This window comes from Megalobrama amblycephala, linkage group LG7, assembly GCF_018812025.1.
Source record: "Megalobrama amblycephala isolate DHTTF-2021 linkage group LG7, ASM1881202v1, whole genome shotgun sequence".
Lineage (NCBI taxonomy): Eukaryota > Metazoa > Chordata > Actinopteri > Cypriniformes > Xenocyprididae > Megalobrama > Megalobrama amblycephala.
The window spans coordinates 12,109,148-12,128,536 of NC_063050.1; the positions used below are offsets into that span (position 1 = coordinate 12,109,148).

Consider the following 19,389-nt stretch of genomic DNA (forward strand, 5'->3'; position numbering starts at 1 on the left):
CATACAGCTATACATTTACTTGGTAAGTTTAACTAATGATTTTTGGACTTATGGCAACTAATTCTCTCTCTCTCTCTCTCTCTCTCTCTCTCTCTCTCTCTCTCTCTCTCTCTCTCACACACACACACACACACAAAATCATTCACTTACCTTTCATGTCATTGCAAATCTGACACTCTTGGTTTCCTGAGATAACAGGAATAAGCACTGCGTGATTCATGCTTAGTTGAGGAACTCTGTTTTCTCCAAATACTAAAGCCTGATTAGTTAATGTTTGTGCAGCTGCACAGACCTATGACATTTCAGCCCGCCAAAAGAGGCGGAGCCAACTGCCTATATAAGTCGGCACTGAATGCCATTTCATCAGAGTTTTTCGACTGAGAAGGGGCAGTGTCAACTCAAGTGCAGCTGTATAGCATGGTGGAGCACACAATGCTCATTCCCGTTACCTCAGGGAACCAAGGTTACGTTAGTAACCAGAGAATTTCCTTTTGAAACTGTATCTCACATTGCGTGAATCACGTTTGGGAAATGATATACCATAGCGCCGGGATATAAGCGCAGAACAGAAGCTGTCCTACGAGCCCAGTCCTAGGGCGCCACCATGAGGGCTCTAAGAAGCATAGGCTAAATAGCGAGGCTCAGACCATGAGGCCAGAGTCGTCAGACCACTATTAGTACAGCTTCAGCGGTTTGCTCAAAACCACATGCTCAGTCCTCTGACTCTGCTGTTTCTTCCTCCGAGGTTCCTGGAAGGGGAGAATCAGGAGAGTGTGAGGGGTGGAGCTGCTTTCATTGAAGAAAGAGATCTGTGAGTGTAGAGAGGCGAGACTCATGGTCCTGCAATGAGAGCAGTCCGTCCCATGCCTCAGTGTGAGCACGGCCCAGGCAAGCGACGCACTCACTGTGCTTATCTGGAGGGGAGAAGCGCTGAGAGAGAGAGAGAGGGTCTTTCCTCTGCTGAGGCTCTTCTATGGCAAGCAGCAGGCTTCTTCATTCTTCAGAGTCCAGCGAGGAGATGAAATGGTATTCAGCGCCGACTTATGTAGGCAGTCGTCCCTGCCCGTTTTGGTGGGCTGAAATGCCATAGGATTGTGCAGCAAATGTTAACCAATCAGGCTTCAGTATGTGGAGAAAACATTGCTTTGCACTGTTGCACTGCATCAACTGCGGATGAGTGAACTAACCCTTTCATTTGCTAAAAAAAATTTCAAAAAAAAATTATTCAGCATTTGCTTGAAAAAAAAAAAATGTTATAATTTCTTTCTGTATGCATGCTTTAATGCTTTGGCATTGAGAGTTTTTGTCATGCCAGTAATACGGTACACACTATATTTAAAGGATTAGTTCACTTTCAAATTAAAATGTCCTGATAATTCACTCACCCCCATGTCATCCAAGATGTCCATGTCTTTCTTTCTTCAGTCGAAAAGAAATGAAGGTTTTTGATGAAAACATTCCAGGATTATTCTCCTTATAGTGGACTGCAATGGACTCCAAACAAATGAAAAAAATATACAGATTACAGACACTGTTAAGTGTATTACTGCCCTCCACAGGTCAAAGTTTGAACTAATAATACATTATATACTTGCACTAGCATATTGTATATGACAATTTAGTTCAAACTTTGACCTGTGGAGGGCAGTAATACACTTAGTGATGGTTTCTCTAGATAAGACTCTTATTCCTCGTCTGGAATCGAGTAGAACGCTTTGAAGCTGCAATGAAACTGTAATTTTGACCTTCAACTGTTTGGAGGCCATTGAAGTCCACTATATGGAGAAAAATCCTGGAATGTTTTCATCAAAAACCTTAATTTCTTTTCGACTAAAGAAAGAAAGACATGAACATCTTGAATGACATTGGGGTTAGTAAATTATCAGGAAATTTTAATTAGAAAAAGTGAACTAATCCTTTAACTGAAAATTGAAATCCGTATGGGCTAAATCACAGACAGTCATTAAAAAGCAGCCGTGTATTCTGAATAAAAAATAAATAAATAAAATAACAATAACCTGTATTTTTCAAGTAGCATTTCCATGCATGTCCTTGCTTTCTCGTCCGTTTCTAGCACTTTCTTTCTCTATCTCTGAGTGAGTTGGTGAAGTGTGTGATGGGAACAGGGATGCAGAGTGTCTGAATGACTTTAAATCACAGTCATTACATGTCTAAGGAGAGAGAAATGAGTGATAAAAGCTTATCTGAGCACGAGCGCTGGAGGCAGAGAGCAGCCATAAGATTTGACTATACTATTTTATGTTAATGTAAAATGAATTATAAAAATATTAGTGCTGTATTGTTATCCTTGTTGTAGTACCGTGCTGTAATTTACCATGCTAATCCACACATACTACAAATCGTGTGATTTACGAGGTAGGATGCTCCCTTAGAAAGGCAGCTGTCTATCTAGCCAGTACACAATAAGGCAACTCACTGGGGTTCATTCACCGAGCAGACGAGATAAATGAAGACGGATACTTCACTTAAAACCTCTGACTCAAACTAAATACACAACTTCTGTGACTTCCGTTGAGATCACACAGACATCTGCGCGCGTGACTGCGTTAATGTTCATATGAACACTGTGATTATAAACGCATGCATGCACACAGGCGTCATCACACACGTTTGCTTGATTATGTGGAGCCACAGGCCAAACAAACTGTTTGTCATCAATTAAACACAGCATAAACATTGACAGATCGTTGAGCAAACACGAGGGAAATGGGATTGGTTGGAGTTTATTTATGCAGCTCCGTGCAGATGGACGATAATATCTGGACAATACATCAGTTGACAAATAAAGATCAGATATTTTTGTCACATACACACGTACTGGCCTCTGTATATGAAGCCATCCTATAGACTTTTGTTGCTTACATTAAAAGCTAATTATAATAGCCTACAGTAGCAGGCTTCACATAAAAAGGAAACGTGCTCTACTCACATTCAGACATGAAGTGTAGGTGTCCAAGGATGAATCCAGATGGTCATGTGACCCCTCACGAGGTGACCCGCGCTCAGTGTAAAATAAACCCATTTTTATTAGACTACTGTTATTCATTTGAAACAGATTTCTCAAAGGCACTAGCCTATTAACTTCTTCAAGGCAGAACCCTTTTATATAATAAAATCAAATGAATTAGATTTTTATTGACCCTAAATTGGTTTTGTCAGATTTAGATCTGTAGTTTGTTTTGATCATCGGTGTTATCATCACATCTTTTATTGTTTACAGTCTAATTTGAGGATGTGATGGCATAAAATCCTCAAACAGAATTCTATCATTGTAATGTAAAATTATTTTAAAGCATTACTGTTCATGACAATGAAACTAAGAGAGGTGTTACTGATGTTGTTGGAAGTTGCAAAACCAGTTTTTTGATGTTAAGAACATTTCAAATGTTGAACTGTACAGAAATGTGCTGTTAAACTGCACAGTGCTGTAGCTTATTGTAAAATCAGGTGAGCTGATGTCAAGTACTGCAGTAAATGAACTGAAGGATCTGGTCTGTGTCTGACTGCAAGTAGAATCTTTTGTAAATGACACACAATTACAATTCTAGAGTCATTCACAGGCAAATTATCCATTCAGTTGTAAATCAGGACCGTAAAAGAAATGCTGTGGAAATTACAACGGCGGCTGGTGAAATGTGTGGCAGAATGTGAGGTCGGGCTCTGTGATGGGAGAGGTATTTGATCAGATGATCAGACCATATGCTCGAGCAGCGCTGAAACATACATTACTAAAATGGTGCCTCATTATCAGAAATTACTGCATTATAAAGAGAGAGAGAATGTGCTTCCAGCAAATGACCTGAGAACAGAATTAATGAAGGGGGAATAATAGGTACATCCCTTGATTACATGCAAATGTGTGTATATATATATATATATATATATATATATATATATATATATATATATATATATATATATATATATATATATATATATATATATATATACACACACACACACACACACACACACAGTGGGTACGGAAAGTACCCACTGTGTGTGTACTTAAATTTTTCACTCTTTGTTATATTGCAGCCATTTGCTAAAATCATTTAAGTTCATTTTTTTTCCTCATTAATGTACACACAGCACCCCATATTGACAGAAAAACACAGAATTGTTGACATTTTTGCAGATTTATTAAAAAAGAAAAACTGAAATATCACATGGTCCTAAGTATTCAGACCCTTTGCTGTGACACTCAGGTGACAACTCAGGTGCTGTCCATTTCTTCTGATCATCCTTGAGATGGTTTTACACCTTCATTTGAGTCCAGCTGTGTTTGATTATACTGATTGGACTTGATTAGGAAAGCCACACACCTGTCTATATAAGACCTTACAGCTCACAGTGCATGTCAGAGCAAATGAGAATCATGAGGTCAAAGGAACTGCCTGAAGAGCTCAGAGACAGAATTGTGGCAAGGCACAGATCTGGCCAAGGTTACAAAAAAATTTCTGCTGCACTTAAGGTTCCTAAGAGCACAGTGGCCTCCATAATCCTTAAATGTAAGACTTTTGAGATGACCAGAACCCTTCCTAGAGCTGGCCGTCCGGCCAAACTGAGCTATCGGGGGAGAAGAGCCTTGGTGAGAGAGGTAAAGAAGAACCCAAAGATCACTGTGGCTGAGCTCCAGAGATGCAGTCGGGAGATGGGAGAAAGTTGTAGAAAGTCAACCATCACTGCAGCCCTCCACCAGTCGGGGCTTTATGGCAGAGTGGCCCGACGGAAGCCTCTCCTCAGTGCAAGACACATGAAGGCCCACATGGAGTTTGCCAAGATGGTGAGAAATAAGATTCTCTGGTCTGATGAGACCAAGATAGAACTTTTTGGCCTTAATTCTAAGCGGTATGTGTGGAGAAAACCAGGCACTGCTCATCACCTGTCCAATACAGTCCCAACAGTGAAGCATGTTGGTGGCAGCATCATGCTGTGGGGGTGTTTTTCAGCTGCAGGGACAGGACGACTGGTTGCAATCGAGGGAAAGATGAATACGGCCAAGTATCATTGTACCAAGTATCCTGGACCAAAACCTTCTCCAGAGTGCTCAGGACCTCAGACTGGGCCGAAGGATTACCTTCCAACAAGACAATGACCCTAAGCACACAGCTAAAATAACGAAGGAGTGGCTTCACAACAACTCCGTGACTGTTCTTGAATGGCCCAGCCAGAGCCCTGACTTAAACCCAATTGAGCATCTCTGGAGAGACCTAAAAATGGCTGTCCACCAAAGTTTACCATCCAACCTGACAGAACTGGAGAGGATCTGCAAGGAGGAATGGCAGAGGATCCCCAAATCCAGGTGTGAAAAACTTGTTGTATCTTTCCCAAAAAGACTCATGGCTGTATTAGGTGGGGTGCTTCTACTAAATACTGAGCAAAGGGTCTGAATACTTAGGACCATGTGATATTTCAGTTTTTCTTTTTTAATAAATCTGCAAAAATGTCAACAATTCTGTGTTTTTCTGTCAATATGGGGTGCTGTGTGTACATTAATGAGGGAAAAAAAAATGAACTTAAATGATTTTAGCAAATGGCTGCAATATAACAAAGAATGAAAAATGGGCAAGCGTAAGGATTTGAGTTTGACAAGGGCCAAATTGTGATGGCTAAGATCTCTGGGTCAGAGCATCTCCAAAACTGCAGCTCTTGTGGGGTGTTCCCGGTCTGCAGTGGTCAGTATCTATCAAAAGTGCTCCAAGGAAGGAACAGTGGTGAACCGGTGACAGGGTCATGGGTGGCCAAGACTCATTGATGCACATGGGGAGCAAAGGCTGGCCCTTGTTGTTTGATCCAATAGATGAGCTGCTGTAGCTCAAATTGCACAAGAAGTTAATGCTGGTTCTGATAGAAAGGTGTTGTTGCGTATGGGGCTGCATAACCTCAGACCAGTCAGGGTGCCCATGCTGATCCCTGTCCACCGCCGAAAGAGCCAAAAGTGGACACGTGAGCATCAGAACTGGACCACGGAGCAATGGAAGAAGGTGGCCTGATCTGATGAATCACGTTTTCTTTTAGATCACATGGATGGCCGGGTGCATGTGCGTCGCTTACCTGGGGAACACATGGCACCAGGATGCACTATGGGAAGAAGGCAAGCCGGTGGAGGCAGTGTGATGCTTTGGACAATGTTCTGCTGGGAAACATTGCCATCCATGTGGATGTTACTTTGACACGTACCACCTACCTAAGCATTGTCTCAGTCCATGTACACCCTTTCATGGAAATGGTATTCCCTGGTGGCTGTGGCCTCTTTCAGCAGGATAATGCTCCTGCCAGAAAGCAGAAATGGTTCAGGAATGGTTTGAAGAGCACAACAAGGAGTTTGAGGAGTTGACTTGGCCTCCAAATTCCCCAGATCTCAATCCAATCAAGCATCTGTGGGATGTGCTGAACAAACAAGTCCGATCCATGGAGGATCCACCTCACAACTTACAGGACTTAAAGGATCTGCTGCTAACATCTTGGTGCAGATACCACAGCACACCTTCAGGGGTCTAGAGGAGTCCATGCCTCGACGGGCTGTTTTGGCTGCAAAATGGGGATTTTTGTGACATATCAGGACACAAATGTGTATAATGACATGTGTATGACATAGGTATTACAAAAAGAGGTGACTTATGAGGACATTACCCCATGTCCCCACTTTTCAAAAGGCTTATAAATTATATAGAATGAGTTTTTGTGAGAAAGTAAAAGTGCACACAGTTTTCTTCTGATGTTTAGTTTTAGGGGTAGGGGTAGTGTAGGGGGATAAAAAATATGGTTTGTACAGTATAAAAACCATTACGCCTATGGAATGTCCCCACAATTCACAAAAACAAACGTGTGTGTAAATGTGTGGATTTAGATCAAAATGTAAATGTACATTTTCAACTACAGTATTGATGTTGAAGACAAAACTTCTAACTTCCAATAGCATATTATATAATTCCAGATCAAACTGGTTTGCATAAAGTGTAAGTCCTTGTCTAATCGATGCATTATGGATGATATTTCGAGTACTAATGGCAGCGTGTGTGTTTGAGTGATTTATGGAGCAGAAGTTCACAGTGGCTTCAACTGTTCCCAGAGATCTCCAAATGAAACAGTAAATCAAACCCATCCACAACAGACTATACAAGCAGGCTCAGGGAGTTTTATTATAACAACTTTCCTTTCGATTTCTGCTTCTTTTTTGCTCCCTCTTTACTTGTTCTTGCAGGCAATAACAAAAGTGTTTTACACATGTACCATAATTCAACTCTTCCATACAAATTCTTTCCACAAAGCACAAAAAGACATTAAAATGAAGCAGATGCATGAGCTCACAATCACATGACGTCCAGGACTCCACACGAAGCTCCGTGTTTATGCTGCATTATTCACACATTACTGAAGCTTTATGGTAAGATACATAGTTATTTGAGATTTAGCTTTTTAACTAAATAAATCTCATCTTTTCAATGTGGATCATATACAGATACAAATGTAAATGATTAGCAGTATCTTTAAATGTTTGGCTTCTGACTGGTCAATACAGCGTTCCAGTGTTATATAAATCAGAAACAGCTATGACACAAAACACTTGCTCATCACTATTCATTTCTGCTTATTTTTGGTGCATAGCAACATTCTGTTATTTAGGGACTAAATCTTCAAGCAGAAGGACGGCATTTGACACTAAACAGGGTTTTGTATTGGTTTTATAAAAGCATTAAGTAACTAGAGGTTGTTTAGTGAATACACTGTGTGCTGCTCATAGTAAATGTAAATTAAGATTAATAAATGCTATAGTAATAAAGATAGTTTCTCAATGATACTAAAATTACTCTTGGGTCACCAATCCAGTCCAATCTAAAACTGGGTTTCTGAAGCAAAATCATTTGAGAATGGCTGCTTTAGATCACATGTAGCTGTGATTTTAAGTGATGTATATTCATAAATATTTATATTAATAATATTATAACCCCTCATACCTTATCGCTTCAGTAAATAATGCATCATGAACAGGGAGAGTGTTTCAGTCTTGCAAGTAAAAATATACTGTTTTCGCCCAAATACGGAATGGTTTTTCCAAGTAATGGTCTTGAGATCTATTACAATCCCAGAAGTCTCGCAAGGGAGCCGTAAAGAGCATTCCCAAGCTCTCAACTGAGCTGCTTTTTTTTTTTCCCCCAATGAATTGTGGGTAGTCTGTAAGAATGGCACTCCAGTGAAGTGTGCGGATGGACATATAGCATGTAAACACAGGAACTTTACACCACTTCCAATGAGGATCTGCTTGAATTCGACACTGTTTATTAAAGCATCCGTTCACGATACCAAGCGAACAGCCCGTGTGAAACATCAAACTCAGGTTTACTGATGCAGAGCGACTGATGATCTCTGATTGACATGTTTCGGTGTCTTTTGACCATAGTTAGTGGAACAGAATTGAATTCTGGGTGGCTCGCAGCTCATCTCTGTCAGTGTGAGTGTTTTGGTGATGAAAGTGGTTTTAACTCCTGAGTGGGTAAATAACCAAGTGTTTTCACTGGTATCAAATGAGCAGTGCCTTGCTGTTCCTTTACAATGAGGCACAAAGTGGCTTTCCAGACCCTTCACCCTCTCTGCTCCGAGCCACCAACCTCCACTGAAATGCACAAACCATCACAACTTTTAAGAAGCAGCATCTTTTCTCTTCCCTGAATTTCTCTTCTGCTCTGGCTTGTTTCCTAATCTAGCTTTCTAATAAACGTGCCATTGTATACTGTGAATATTGGGCCTCATTCATGAAACTTTCGTTAATATGAGTACATTCTCAGTAATTTGCGTGTAAAACGGACCTTCCCGAAAACTCCTCCGGATTCACAAACGCTTCGGAAACATCAGATTTGATAGTTAAACGTGTATGTTAATGAATTTCGATAATTCATAAATAGGGCGCACGTGCAAGCTCATTCACAATTAGCATATTCCCCTCACATTAATTACTGCTATGCAAGTTACGTGTCCAGAAATGCTGTGGAATCTTCTGCACTCCCTTCTCTACTGTGGCCCAGTAGTGCACAACACAACGAAATTAAAAAACATAAAGTTCACAACACAACGGAAATGCTCCCGACCACTAGGGGGCTCTCAGAGCTCGGTAATGTTATTATTCCTTGCCACTGTTCTATAAAGTCGACAGTCTTACAAAGATATAAACACCATGATTAGTTTTAAGTATGTAAACATTGTATATCGACATTAAATATTAATTAAAAATCAACTGCATGCACAATAGCTTCATATTTATACCTGTGAATGATCTGACGCGCTACCACAGTGAATGATGAAGGGAACATCTGCCAATTCCACCAAGTGGTTAAAACGCATAATTTGTATTCATTAAAATTACTTTTAACATTTAAATACAGACTTGTTCAAATTCCAAAGCTTGTCAGTCTTACCAACATGAACTAACAAGCTTTGGAATTTGAACAAGTCTGTTTTTAAATGTATAAAAGTCATTGTAATGAATACAAATTATGCGTTTTAACCACTTGGTGGAATTGGCAGACATTTTCACGAATCTGAAAATTCACATCAGAACAGCTTTACGAACGATCCTACACAAATATTCATCCTGCTCGTGTTTCATGAATGAGGCCCATTGTTGGCTCTGTGGCGAACTGCTTATGCTCTATTGCAGTGTTTACCAACCACATTCCTGGAGGCCCACCAACACAGCACATTTTGCATGTCTCCTCAATTAAACGCACCTGATTAGGGTCATCAGCTCATTAGTAGTGACTCAAAGATCTAAAATGTTTGTGTCAGACAAAGGAGACATGCAAAAATGTCCAGTGTTGGTGGGCCTCCAGGAATGTGGTGCTCTATTGTAAGTCACTTTGGATAAAAGCGTCTGCTGAATACATAAATGTAATGTAAATGTAATCAGTATTTCCAACACCAAATTGGATGGTTTCTAGATGGTTGCTCAGCCAAAAGAGAAATAACCCATATCCCTAAAGTATGAGCTATAAAAATACTGCTGCTTGCCTTAGAAAGCACCAATAACTAATACCGTTTAGTTATTTACCAACTCAGGAGACAGCTGCGGTTTGTTTTTAAAGGACCCACAGCTTCCTGCGCTCTCATGACAGAAGCCGTTAAGTCTATCTGGAATGTACCGTCATTTCCATTGATCCATGAGTGTTAAGAACAGCCGTCAGCATCTTGTTCCTCAAACGTTAGTTTCTGCCACCATCGCTGAGCACTCACTGTTGAGGGGACGCTCTTCCAGACAAATGTCTTCCGTCAGAGAGCTGCAGTTACTGGCGCCCTCCTGTGGCTCGGAGGCCAACTGCAGCCTGGCACGGCCTCTGCTCCGGCTCACCCCGTTCTGAAGGCCCGTCACCAGACGCTGGGACTCCGCCGAGGCCGTGGTCGCCGGTTCTGGGGTGTCGGGGCATTCGTGAGTCATCGCCGGGACCATGCTGCCACTTTTGGCATGGGGCGTCTGGCTGTGGGTGTGACGGTACTCTTCCTCAATGTCCTTGCCCAGTTTCCACCTCTTCCACTTCTTTAGCATCTCGCTCTGGACCTGGAGAGCCGGAGAAACAGTCTATTAGACTATTCAGAGTGATATAACAAAATACAAAACAAATCAATGGTGAAAAATGACATTAAATGCAATATAAATGAACACAAAGAGTCGAATGTTCATGCTCAGCACGAAGGGCTCCACAAGGATATATATTTTCAATAAAATTAGCAGGAAAAAACCCAGATTGGCATATAAAGTGGTTGCCAACTAGTTGGTCTAAACCCAAAAAAAACAAGCAACTAACAATAAAATTGTATTTAGTTAGGATAGGTAAATAAACAGGCTTATAAAGGTTTAAAAACTTGTATAAATAAAACCATAATAGTACCTTAATTATTAAAAAGATCAAGTTTAATGGAAAAAAAAGGTTTCTGAAGTAAAATCTGTTGAGAACCGCTGCTTTGCTGTGATTCTAAGTGATGATTTTGAGAAAGAGGGTAAAATGTCTTACTTCTTTGTTGACAAAGCAGTACAGGATGGCCACGAGCAAACCCTATGATTACAGAAAACATCACACATGAACCTTATCCATCTGCAATCATCTCACAGCAGATACAATCAATCTGTTTGAAATGATCTGATGCCAACGGTGGGCAGGCGACCTTTGCCCTCTGACCTGGAAGGAGCTGAACAGGAGGTCATAGAAGAGGCGGATCAGCCTCAGAAGAGACTCCTTCGGCACGGACTCGTCGATGACGAAGGTGAAGAGGATGGCGTGAATTCCCAGCAGAGGGATCAGTGTGAGCGTGGACTTCGCCAGCCTGAGGAGATCAAGAGAGATGAACACTTTCGATGAGGCCATGACGTCTGTTTGAATGAAAGAAAGATGACCCTCTTTACCTGAACTTATAGTCGGTGTATCTCATCTGATGCGCCTTCAGCTTGGACATCAGAATCTTTATTATGCGAATGAATATGATGAAATTAATCTAATCCAGAAGGAAAGAAAGAGAGAGGTTAAAATCATGAGTCATGTGATGTGTGTCATTCAAACGACCCCAATATCTCCGTTTTATTACCGTACATGAAACATGTCAATGCATTATCACACCCTCCACATACACATCAATGTGACCTTATTAATATTCACAAAAAGGTGTGGTCTTCAGCACACATACATTCCTATATGTTTGAAGCCTACAATATCAACATAATGAAGGAGACTGTCCTCCAAAAAAACACACCGATAGGTTGTTTTTCAAATACCTTATTACGGCCTATATTTACGTTTAAAGTCATGTGCCCTCTAGCTGGCATAAAAACAATGACAGTGTCGTGTTACGTCTGTCGTCATGAAATTACATATGACTGTTGTTACCAATCAAATGCGTGTTCATTTAAATGCAATGTGTGGAGTTTTTACATCATTTCTCCCATTTCCATTTAGCAAATTCATTTTTTTTTTTATTATTAACGACTACACCTACCCCATCCCTAAACCTACCCTTAGTAATTTATAGAGCATATACACTTTATGAGCATGTGTTCCCTGGGATCGAACCCACGATCGCATGATCACATGATTGCATATCGATATTGCAATGCTCTGCCAATTGAGCTACGCAAAACCCAAAATATGACGCGGATAAAAGGGAACAATGCAATAAAATTAAAGTGTCCTGTTGTCGATAGGGGCGCAACTTTAGTAAACGTTCCTATGGGTCATATTTCAGGGAAGTGACAAACAACCTATATGGTCGTATTGGTTGGAGAGCATGTTGTAATGAAGGCATCTAAAAAGTCAAAACCATTTCAAGTATGTTTATGAAAACAGGCTGATTTAAATGTATTTCTTTACTCCTCTGACATTATAACACTTGATCTAGTTCTGTGTGATTTCTGAAGACTGAACAGAATCACTGTGATAAACACTAATTAGTAAAACAGTGAAACACACACAGTTAGAGCAGCACATTGATGGCTTTCTCTTATTTGATTCTGAGATCAGATGAATTCATCTGAATTCATCCACACAGAGTACAAGCAACTTCGTATTTATTAGTCACCTTTGGAATTGTTATACAGGTGCTGGTCATATAATTAGAATATCATCAAAAGGTTGATTTATTTCACTAATTCCATTCAAAAAGTGAAACTTGTATATTATATTCATTCATTACACACAGACTGATATATTTCAAATGCTTATTTCTTTTAATTTTGATGATTATAACTGACAACTAAGGAAAATCCCAAATTTAGTATCTCAGAAAATTAGAATATTGTGAAAAGGTTCAATATTGAAGACACCTGGTGCCACACTCTAATCAGCTAATTAACTCAAAACACCTGCAAAGGCCTTTAAATGGTCTCTCAGTCTAGTTCTGTAGGCTACACAATCATGGGGAAGACTGCTGACTTGACAGTTGTCCAAAAGACGACCACTGACACCTTGCACAAGGAGGGCAAGACACAAAAGGTCATTGCAAAAGAGGCTGGCTGTTCACAGAGCTCTGTATCCAAGAACATTAATAGAAAGGCGAAGGGAAGGAAAAGATGTGGTAGAAAAAAAAGTGTACAAGCAATAGGGATAACCGCACACTGGTGAGGATTGTGAAACAAAACCCATTCAAAAATGTGGGGGAGATTCACAAAGAGTGGACTGCAGCTGGAGTCAGTGCTTCAAGAACCACTACGCACAGACGTATGCAAGACATGGGTTTCAGCTGTCGCATTCCTTGTGTCAAGCCACTCTTGAACGACAGACAGCATCAGAAGTGTCTCTCCTGGGCTAAAGACAAAAAGGACTGGACTGCTGCTGAGTGGTCCAAAGTTATACTCTCTGATGAAAGTAAATTTTGCATTTCCTTTGGAAATCAGGGTCCCAGAGTCTGGAGGAAGAGAGGAGAGGCACACAATCCACGTTGCTTAAGGTCCAGTGTAAAGTTTCCACAGTCAGTGATGGTTTGGGGTGCCATGTCGTCTGCTGGTGTTGGTCCACTGTGTTTTCTGAGGTCCAAGGTCAATGCAGCCGTATACCAGGAAGTTTTAGAGCACTTCATGCTTCCTGCTGCTTACCGACTTTATGGAGATGCAGATTTCATTTTCCAACAGGACTTGGCACCTGCACACAGTTCCAAAGCTACCAGTACCTGGTTTAAGGACCATGGTATCCCTGTTCTCAATTGGCCAGCAAACTCGCCTGACCTTAACCCCATAGAAAATCTATGGGGTATTGTGAAGAGGAAGATGCGATATGCCAGACCCAACAATGCAGAAGAGCTGAAGGCCACTATCAGAGCAACCTGGGCTCTCATAACACCTGAGCAGTGCCACAGACTGATCGACTCCATGCCACGCCGCATTGCTGCAGTAATTCAGGCAAAAGGAGCCCCAACTAAGTATTGAGTGCTGTACATGCTCATACTTTTCATGTTCATACTTTTCAGTTGGCCAAGATTTCTAAAAATCCTTTCTTTGTATTGGTCTTAAGTAATATTCTAATTTTCTGAGATACTGAATTTGGGATTTTCCTTAATTGTCAGTTATAATCATCAAAATTAAAAGAAATAAACATTTGAAATATAGTCTATGTGTAATGAATGAATATAATATACAAGTTTCACTTTTTGAATGGAAATAGTGAAATAAATCAACTTTTTGATGATATTCTAATTATATGACCAGCACCTGTATAAACAAAACGGCAGTTAAATTTATACAGATTAATAAATAATAAATAGCAAATATAAATAATACATACCTTTATTTCTAAATAAAATGCAATTAATTTCAGTTTGAACTAGTTGTCAGATGATTTGCAAAAATTTAACTTTATTTTTATTAACTCTGCAGTCCTTTTACATTCACAGACAGCTGTATTACACACTGTATGGAAGGTACAATCTGAAAAATGCAAAATATATTTTTTTAAAGTAATACTTTAAATATTTTTTTTTTTAAAAAGTAACAGTAACGAGCATCAACCTATAATTACGGCTTAAACCCACCAAAACAACATCAAAATAATAACTGAAGATATAAAGTACACAATGCACTTAATTCTGCATCAAACATGAGGAATGTTAAGTTTGTATATCCCTTTCCAACTACTTTTCAGTAACTGAAATCGTGTTACAATAGCAACAATCAGTATCAAGCTACCGTATATTGCATACCGTCATCATTAGATTCACATATCGCTTTAAGAAAGTTTTCAGAAGCCTGTTTCTGCTGGTGTACGGGGCTGTTTTTGATGTACTTTTTATTCAATCAAAACATGGTACTACTGCCGTACGAACGGGACTCGTGAAATAAATCATTTATGTTGTGTAGAACCAACATTTCTGTTGTGATTGTCTTTGTTACTTTGTAAAGCACCCGGAGCATTTTTATATGAGTTGATGAGCGCACCGAACAAACGCTCAGTGACACGCCGAGTTCATAAAGCGTTCCTGAACCCGAGGCGCTCGATGAACGAGTCATCGGATAATATCAGCAAGAGACTGTGTGTGTGTGTGAATGCAGAAGAGACCGCTTGAATCTCAATACTTCAGCACATACATATGCAGAGCAGATCTTCTGCATAGAAACACGACGAATGCGAAGCTGCGGTTCTTTTGGTTTGAATGAGATTTGATAAGATCAGATGGTAAGTCTGTGTGCGAGTCTCTTACCAGATACGCGAACAGAATGGGAGAACGGATTATCCACCAGAAGCCCATGTTGATATTCCTTTCCCAGCATCTGCATATGACAACACATCATAATCCATCGATTTAAAAGTGGAAAAATGCTAATTCATAATTCAGTTTTCATAAAACTTGTGACAACAGAAAGGCAGTTTTGCATATTAAAAGTCAACCTGGAATGCTTTTTGCAACTCACTTTTCATTTACAGGCAGAGTTCAGTCTAAGAAGAAAAGATTGAATGGGGTGTCTTTGTTACACTGTAATTATACATTTAAGTACTGACTAATATTAATTAACTACATGTACTTACTATAGGTTTAAGATTAGGGTTTGGTTTGGTTTAGGGTTAGTTGCATGTAATTATGCATTATTTATAGTTATTATAATAGTAACTACATGTATAACAATGACACTGTAAAATGAAGTGATGTGACATATTTCAGAATGAAACTGCATATTTAATGAGAAACAACAGAAATCTGAGGTGCAGAACTTTATTTTATCAGGAACTGATTGGATGATGAGAGAGGCAGACCAAGTTTGATTATATTTTGATGAAAGATTGCTTAAAGTATTTATTTTAGAATATCAATCCCTGATAAATAAGCCAAGAAACTAATAAACAGAAATTGTTGAGATGTCAAATTGACTTTAAGGTGTGTGTGTGTGTGTGTGTGTGTTGGCTTCTGTTCTTTCTGCATCCGAGCACTGATTACACTTGTAAGTAAAATAAGCAGGTGTCTTTAATTAGGCGTTACCATGCCAGCGGTCTGGTTCATTGTTATTTGAACAGGAGTTTTTTCCTCAGTGACTTAAATGTTTCTAATAAATCCCACTCATACACCTGTGAACAGGGAGATCATTAGGTTTCATAGGTATTTTCATGTATAAACTTCTAAATCCTCTAGACGTGTCTGAACTGCAACCGTTGCGAGCTTTCAATCCTCAAACACAAGCCCACAGCGGGACTCTTTTATCTGCAAAAGGATAAATGTTGTCTGAGAAATGGCAAATTAATTTAGAAGTCAAATCCAGACTGGATTTATAATGGTAAATTAAGTCATTTAAAAGTCTTTGTGTACGGCTGAACTCCATGTATTTTCAATATTCTTTCTAAAGCATTTATGTTGACTCCCATTAAAAACAACTTTTGTATGCATTGTATTTTTGTTGATTGTACATCACTTTGGTGAAGCATTTGCCATTTTTTTTAAACAAACTTGAATGGAGATTTTTGTGTGTGTGATTTAAAAGCAGAAATGTAATTTTTGTAAAAGTCCTCCCAATTGTTAATCTGTTTATTAACTTGCATTAAGCACAGAATGTTCCTTGAACTGTTGTACTTCTTCATTCATAAACATGGCCTTGAGCTGCAATAGTACACAACAAAGAAGAAAACCAACAATGAAAATAAAAAGACCCAAACTTATGCAACCTCAGTGTCACCACATCACCCACTGATTAATCAAATTCAAAACAATAAACTGAAAGACAAATAAAAGAGGGCGAGTTATCACTCTTTATACCTGACCACCAATGACAACAGCAGCTGTCTAAAGTCACCAGACGTTCATCAGGTCTCCAAACGCTCACACTGATCCAGAATCAGGCGGCATGAGACACTGTTTTATGTTTGAGAACCTATCAATACACTGCTTTTGAGTACATCGGTATGTACTGTGTATCCAACTGCACTTTAAGCGCAAACAGCCATGCGTACTAATGAGATCACGCTAGGAGTGTCTCATATCAGTGTGTATTATTTAAGAGCAATGGGCCGCTTTATGACTCTTTTCACCTGCGTTCAGACTGTTAGAGGAGATCGACCGTGTGACTGGCTCATAAAGTGCTGATAGTCTGATTGGTATATCCTCTTATATCTGTGCAATCCCACACAAACTCATTCCATATCTGACAGGACATCAGGATTTACTGTACAGCTCCCACTTCATGTGACAGATGTGTTTTAGGGAAAAATTCACTATTGTTGTTTTTATAGCCATTAATAAAGAACATTGTTTTAAAGACAACACTGGGATAAATGAATGAATGAAAATTTACTCTTTTATATATATATATATATATATATATATATATATATATATATATATATATACACACACACACACACACACACACACACACACAACACCACTCAAAAGTTTAGGATCAGTAAATTTTTAATGTTTTTAAAAGAAGTTTTGTCTGCTCACCAAGGCTACATTTATTTAATTAAAAATACAGTAAAAAACAGTAATATTGTGAAATATTATTACAATTTAAAATAACTGTGTACTATTTAAATATATTTGACAAAGTAATTTATTCCTGTGATGCAAAGCTGAATTTTCAGCATCGTTACTCCAGTCTTCAGTGTCACATGATCCTTCAGAAATCATTCTAATATGCTGATTTGCTGCTCAATAAACATTTATGATTATTTTCAATGTTGAAAACAGTTGTGTACTTTTTTTTTTCAGGATTCCTTGATGAATAGAAAGTTCAAAAGAACAGCATTTATCTGAAATACAAAGCTTCTGTAGCATTATACACTACCGTTCAAAAGTTTGGGGTCAGTAAGAATTTTTATTCTTATTTTTTTGAAAAGAAATTAAAGAAATGAATACTTTTATTCAGCAAGGATGCATTAAATCAATCAAAAGTGGCAGTAAAGACATTTATAATGTTACAAAAGATTAGATTTCAAATAAACACTGTTCTTTTGAACTTTCTATTCATCAAATAATCCTGAAAAAAAAATTACACAATAAATGTTTCTTAAGCACCAAATCAGCATATTAGAATGATTTCTGAAGGATCATGTGACACTGAAGACTGGATTAACGATGCTGAAAATTCAGCTTTGCCAACACAAGAATAAATTACATTTTAAAATATTTTCAAATAGAAAACTGTCATTTTAAATTCTAATAATATTTCACAATATTACTGTTTTTACTGTATTTTTAATTAAATAAATGTAGCCTTGGTGAGCAGACGAAAAACTTCTTTTAAAAACATTAAAAATCGTACCGAACTTTTGAGCGGTAGTGTATGTATATATATATATATATATATATATATATATATATATATGTGCATAATTTATCACATAAATAAAAAACAGCCCAAGAATAGTATTTATTATCAAATATAAATGTATTTATCATTTAATTATTTATTATCAAAACAACATTACAGAACTTAACATACTTTTTTCAATTTTAGTTTAAGTTCAAGTTATAGCAAGTATATATATATATATATATATATATATATATATATATATATATATATATATATATATAATTTGATGTTAAATTTCCTAGAAAATTATATTTAACATCAAATTAAAATGATAGATAGATAGATAGATAGATAGATAGATTTTATATATATATATATTTTTTTTTTTTTTTTTTTTTTTTTTTTTTTTTCAATTATTGTTCATTTTATCTCAAGTAATGAAAATGTTTTTATTTTACGGTTTAAGTTTTAGTTAACTGTAATAATCCTGCTGTAAGTGAGATTTCAAAACATGGGTTCCTTATACTCATCAAAAATGTACCAAGTGAAATCTATTGAAAACCTTTTTTTTTTTTTTTAAATCATCATCAATGTAAATCAGGCCAATTTGCATGTTTATATACAGCAGCACAACAATGTATTTGGGCATTTCAGGCAGAAAACTAAACCTGAAGTCACTGCATTAGATATTAAATAAGACGTCTGTTTAGTTTGAAATCCTTTGAATCAGCAGAACAGCAGTGATGAAGTGTGTTTGATATCTTATCTAATATGCACAGACCGTTTTAAGTGTCCAAACACTTCTTTGAGTCAGTGTAAGTCAAAACTGAAGTAAAAGACACTTACTCTTCATTTTCATACAGGTATTTGACTGTCATCCATGGCAACACAAATATGAGCGGCGCACCTGCAAAAACAAGAGAGGAAAGTCACTGACCGTCAGTCTGCCAATCAAAAGCCTCGTCAGCCAATTAATATTCAGAAACGCTCCTTCATTCTGGCTTTCAGTGAGTTTGCGATCTTGAATAAACCACTTCAAAGTCAGTGTAACATCAGAAACACTTCAAACGGCCAAACGTCTCCTCCAGCGCCTCTCAGTGAAAGTGAAAATGAGTGTTGTTTTGTGGCCTTTCTTTGAGGTGATTCTGAGCAGA

At 38.3% G+C, this 19,389-nt stretch overlaps 2 protein-coding genes across 4 annotated transcripts in view; both read right to left on the reverse strand.

Moving 5' to 3' along the window:
- LOC125271359 (complement C3-like) overlaps positions 1-19,389 on the reverse strand; it is a 731,185-nt gene that overhangs the window by 486,563 nt on the left and 225,233 nt on the right. The gene's annotated exons all lie outside the window — the stretch shown is intronic.
- gcgrb (glucagon receptor b) overlaps positions 9,488-19,389 on the reverse strand; it is a 62,312-nt gene continuing 52,410 nt past the window's right edge. For all 3 annotated transcript variants that reach the window (XM_048195420.1, XM_048195423.1, XM_048195422.1), the window contains exons 9-14: positions 19,082-19,142; positions 15,193-15,262; positions 11,417-11,505; positions 11,193-11,337; positions 11,028-11,069; positions 9,488-10,573 (exon numbers count right to left, since the gene is read on the reverse strand). In XM_048195420.1, coding sequence (XP_048051377.1) covers positions 10,214-10,573; positions 11,028-11,069; positions 11,193-11,337; positions 11,417-11,505; positions 15,193-15,262; positions 19,082-19,142 — 767 coding nt within the window. In that variant the 3' untranslated portion in view covers positions 9,488-10,213. The remainder of the gene's footprint in view (positions 10,574-11,027; positions 11,070-11,192; positions 11,338-11,416; positions 11,506-15,192; positions 15,263-19,081; positions 19,143-19,389) is intronic.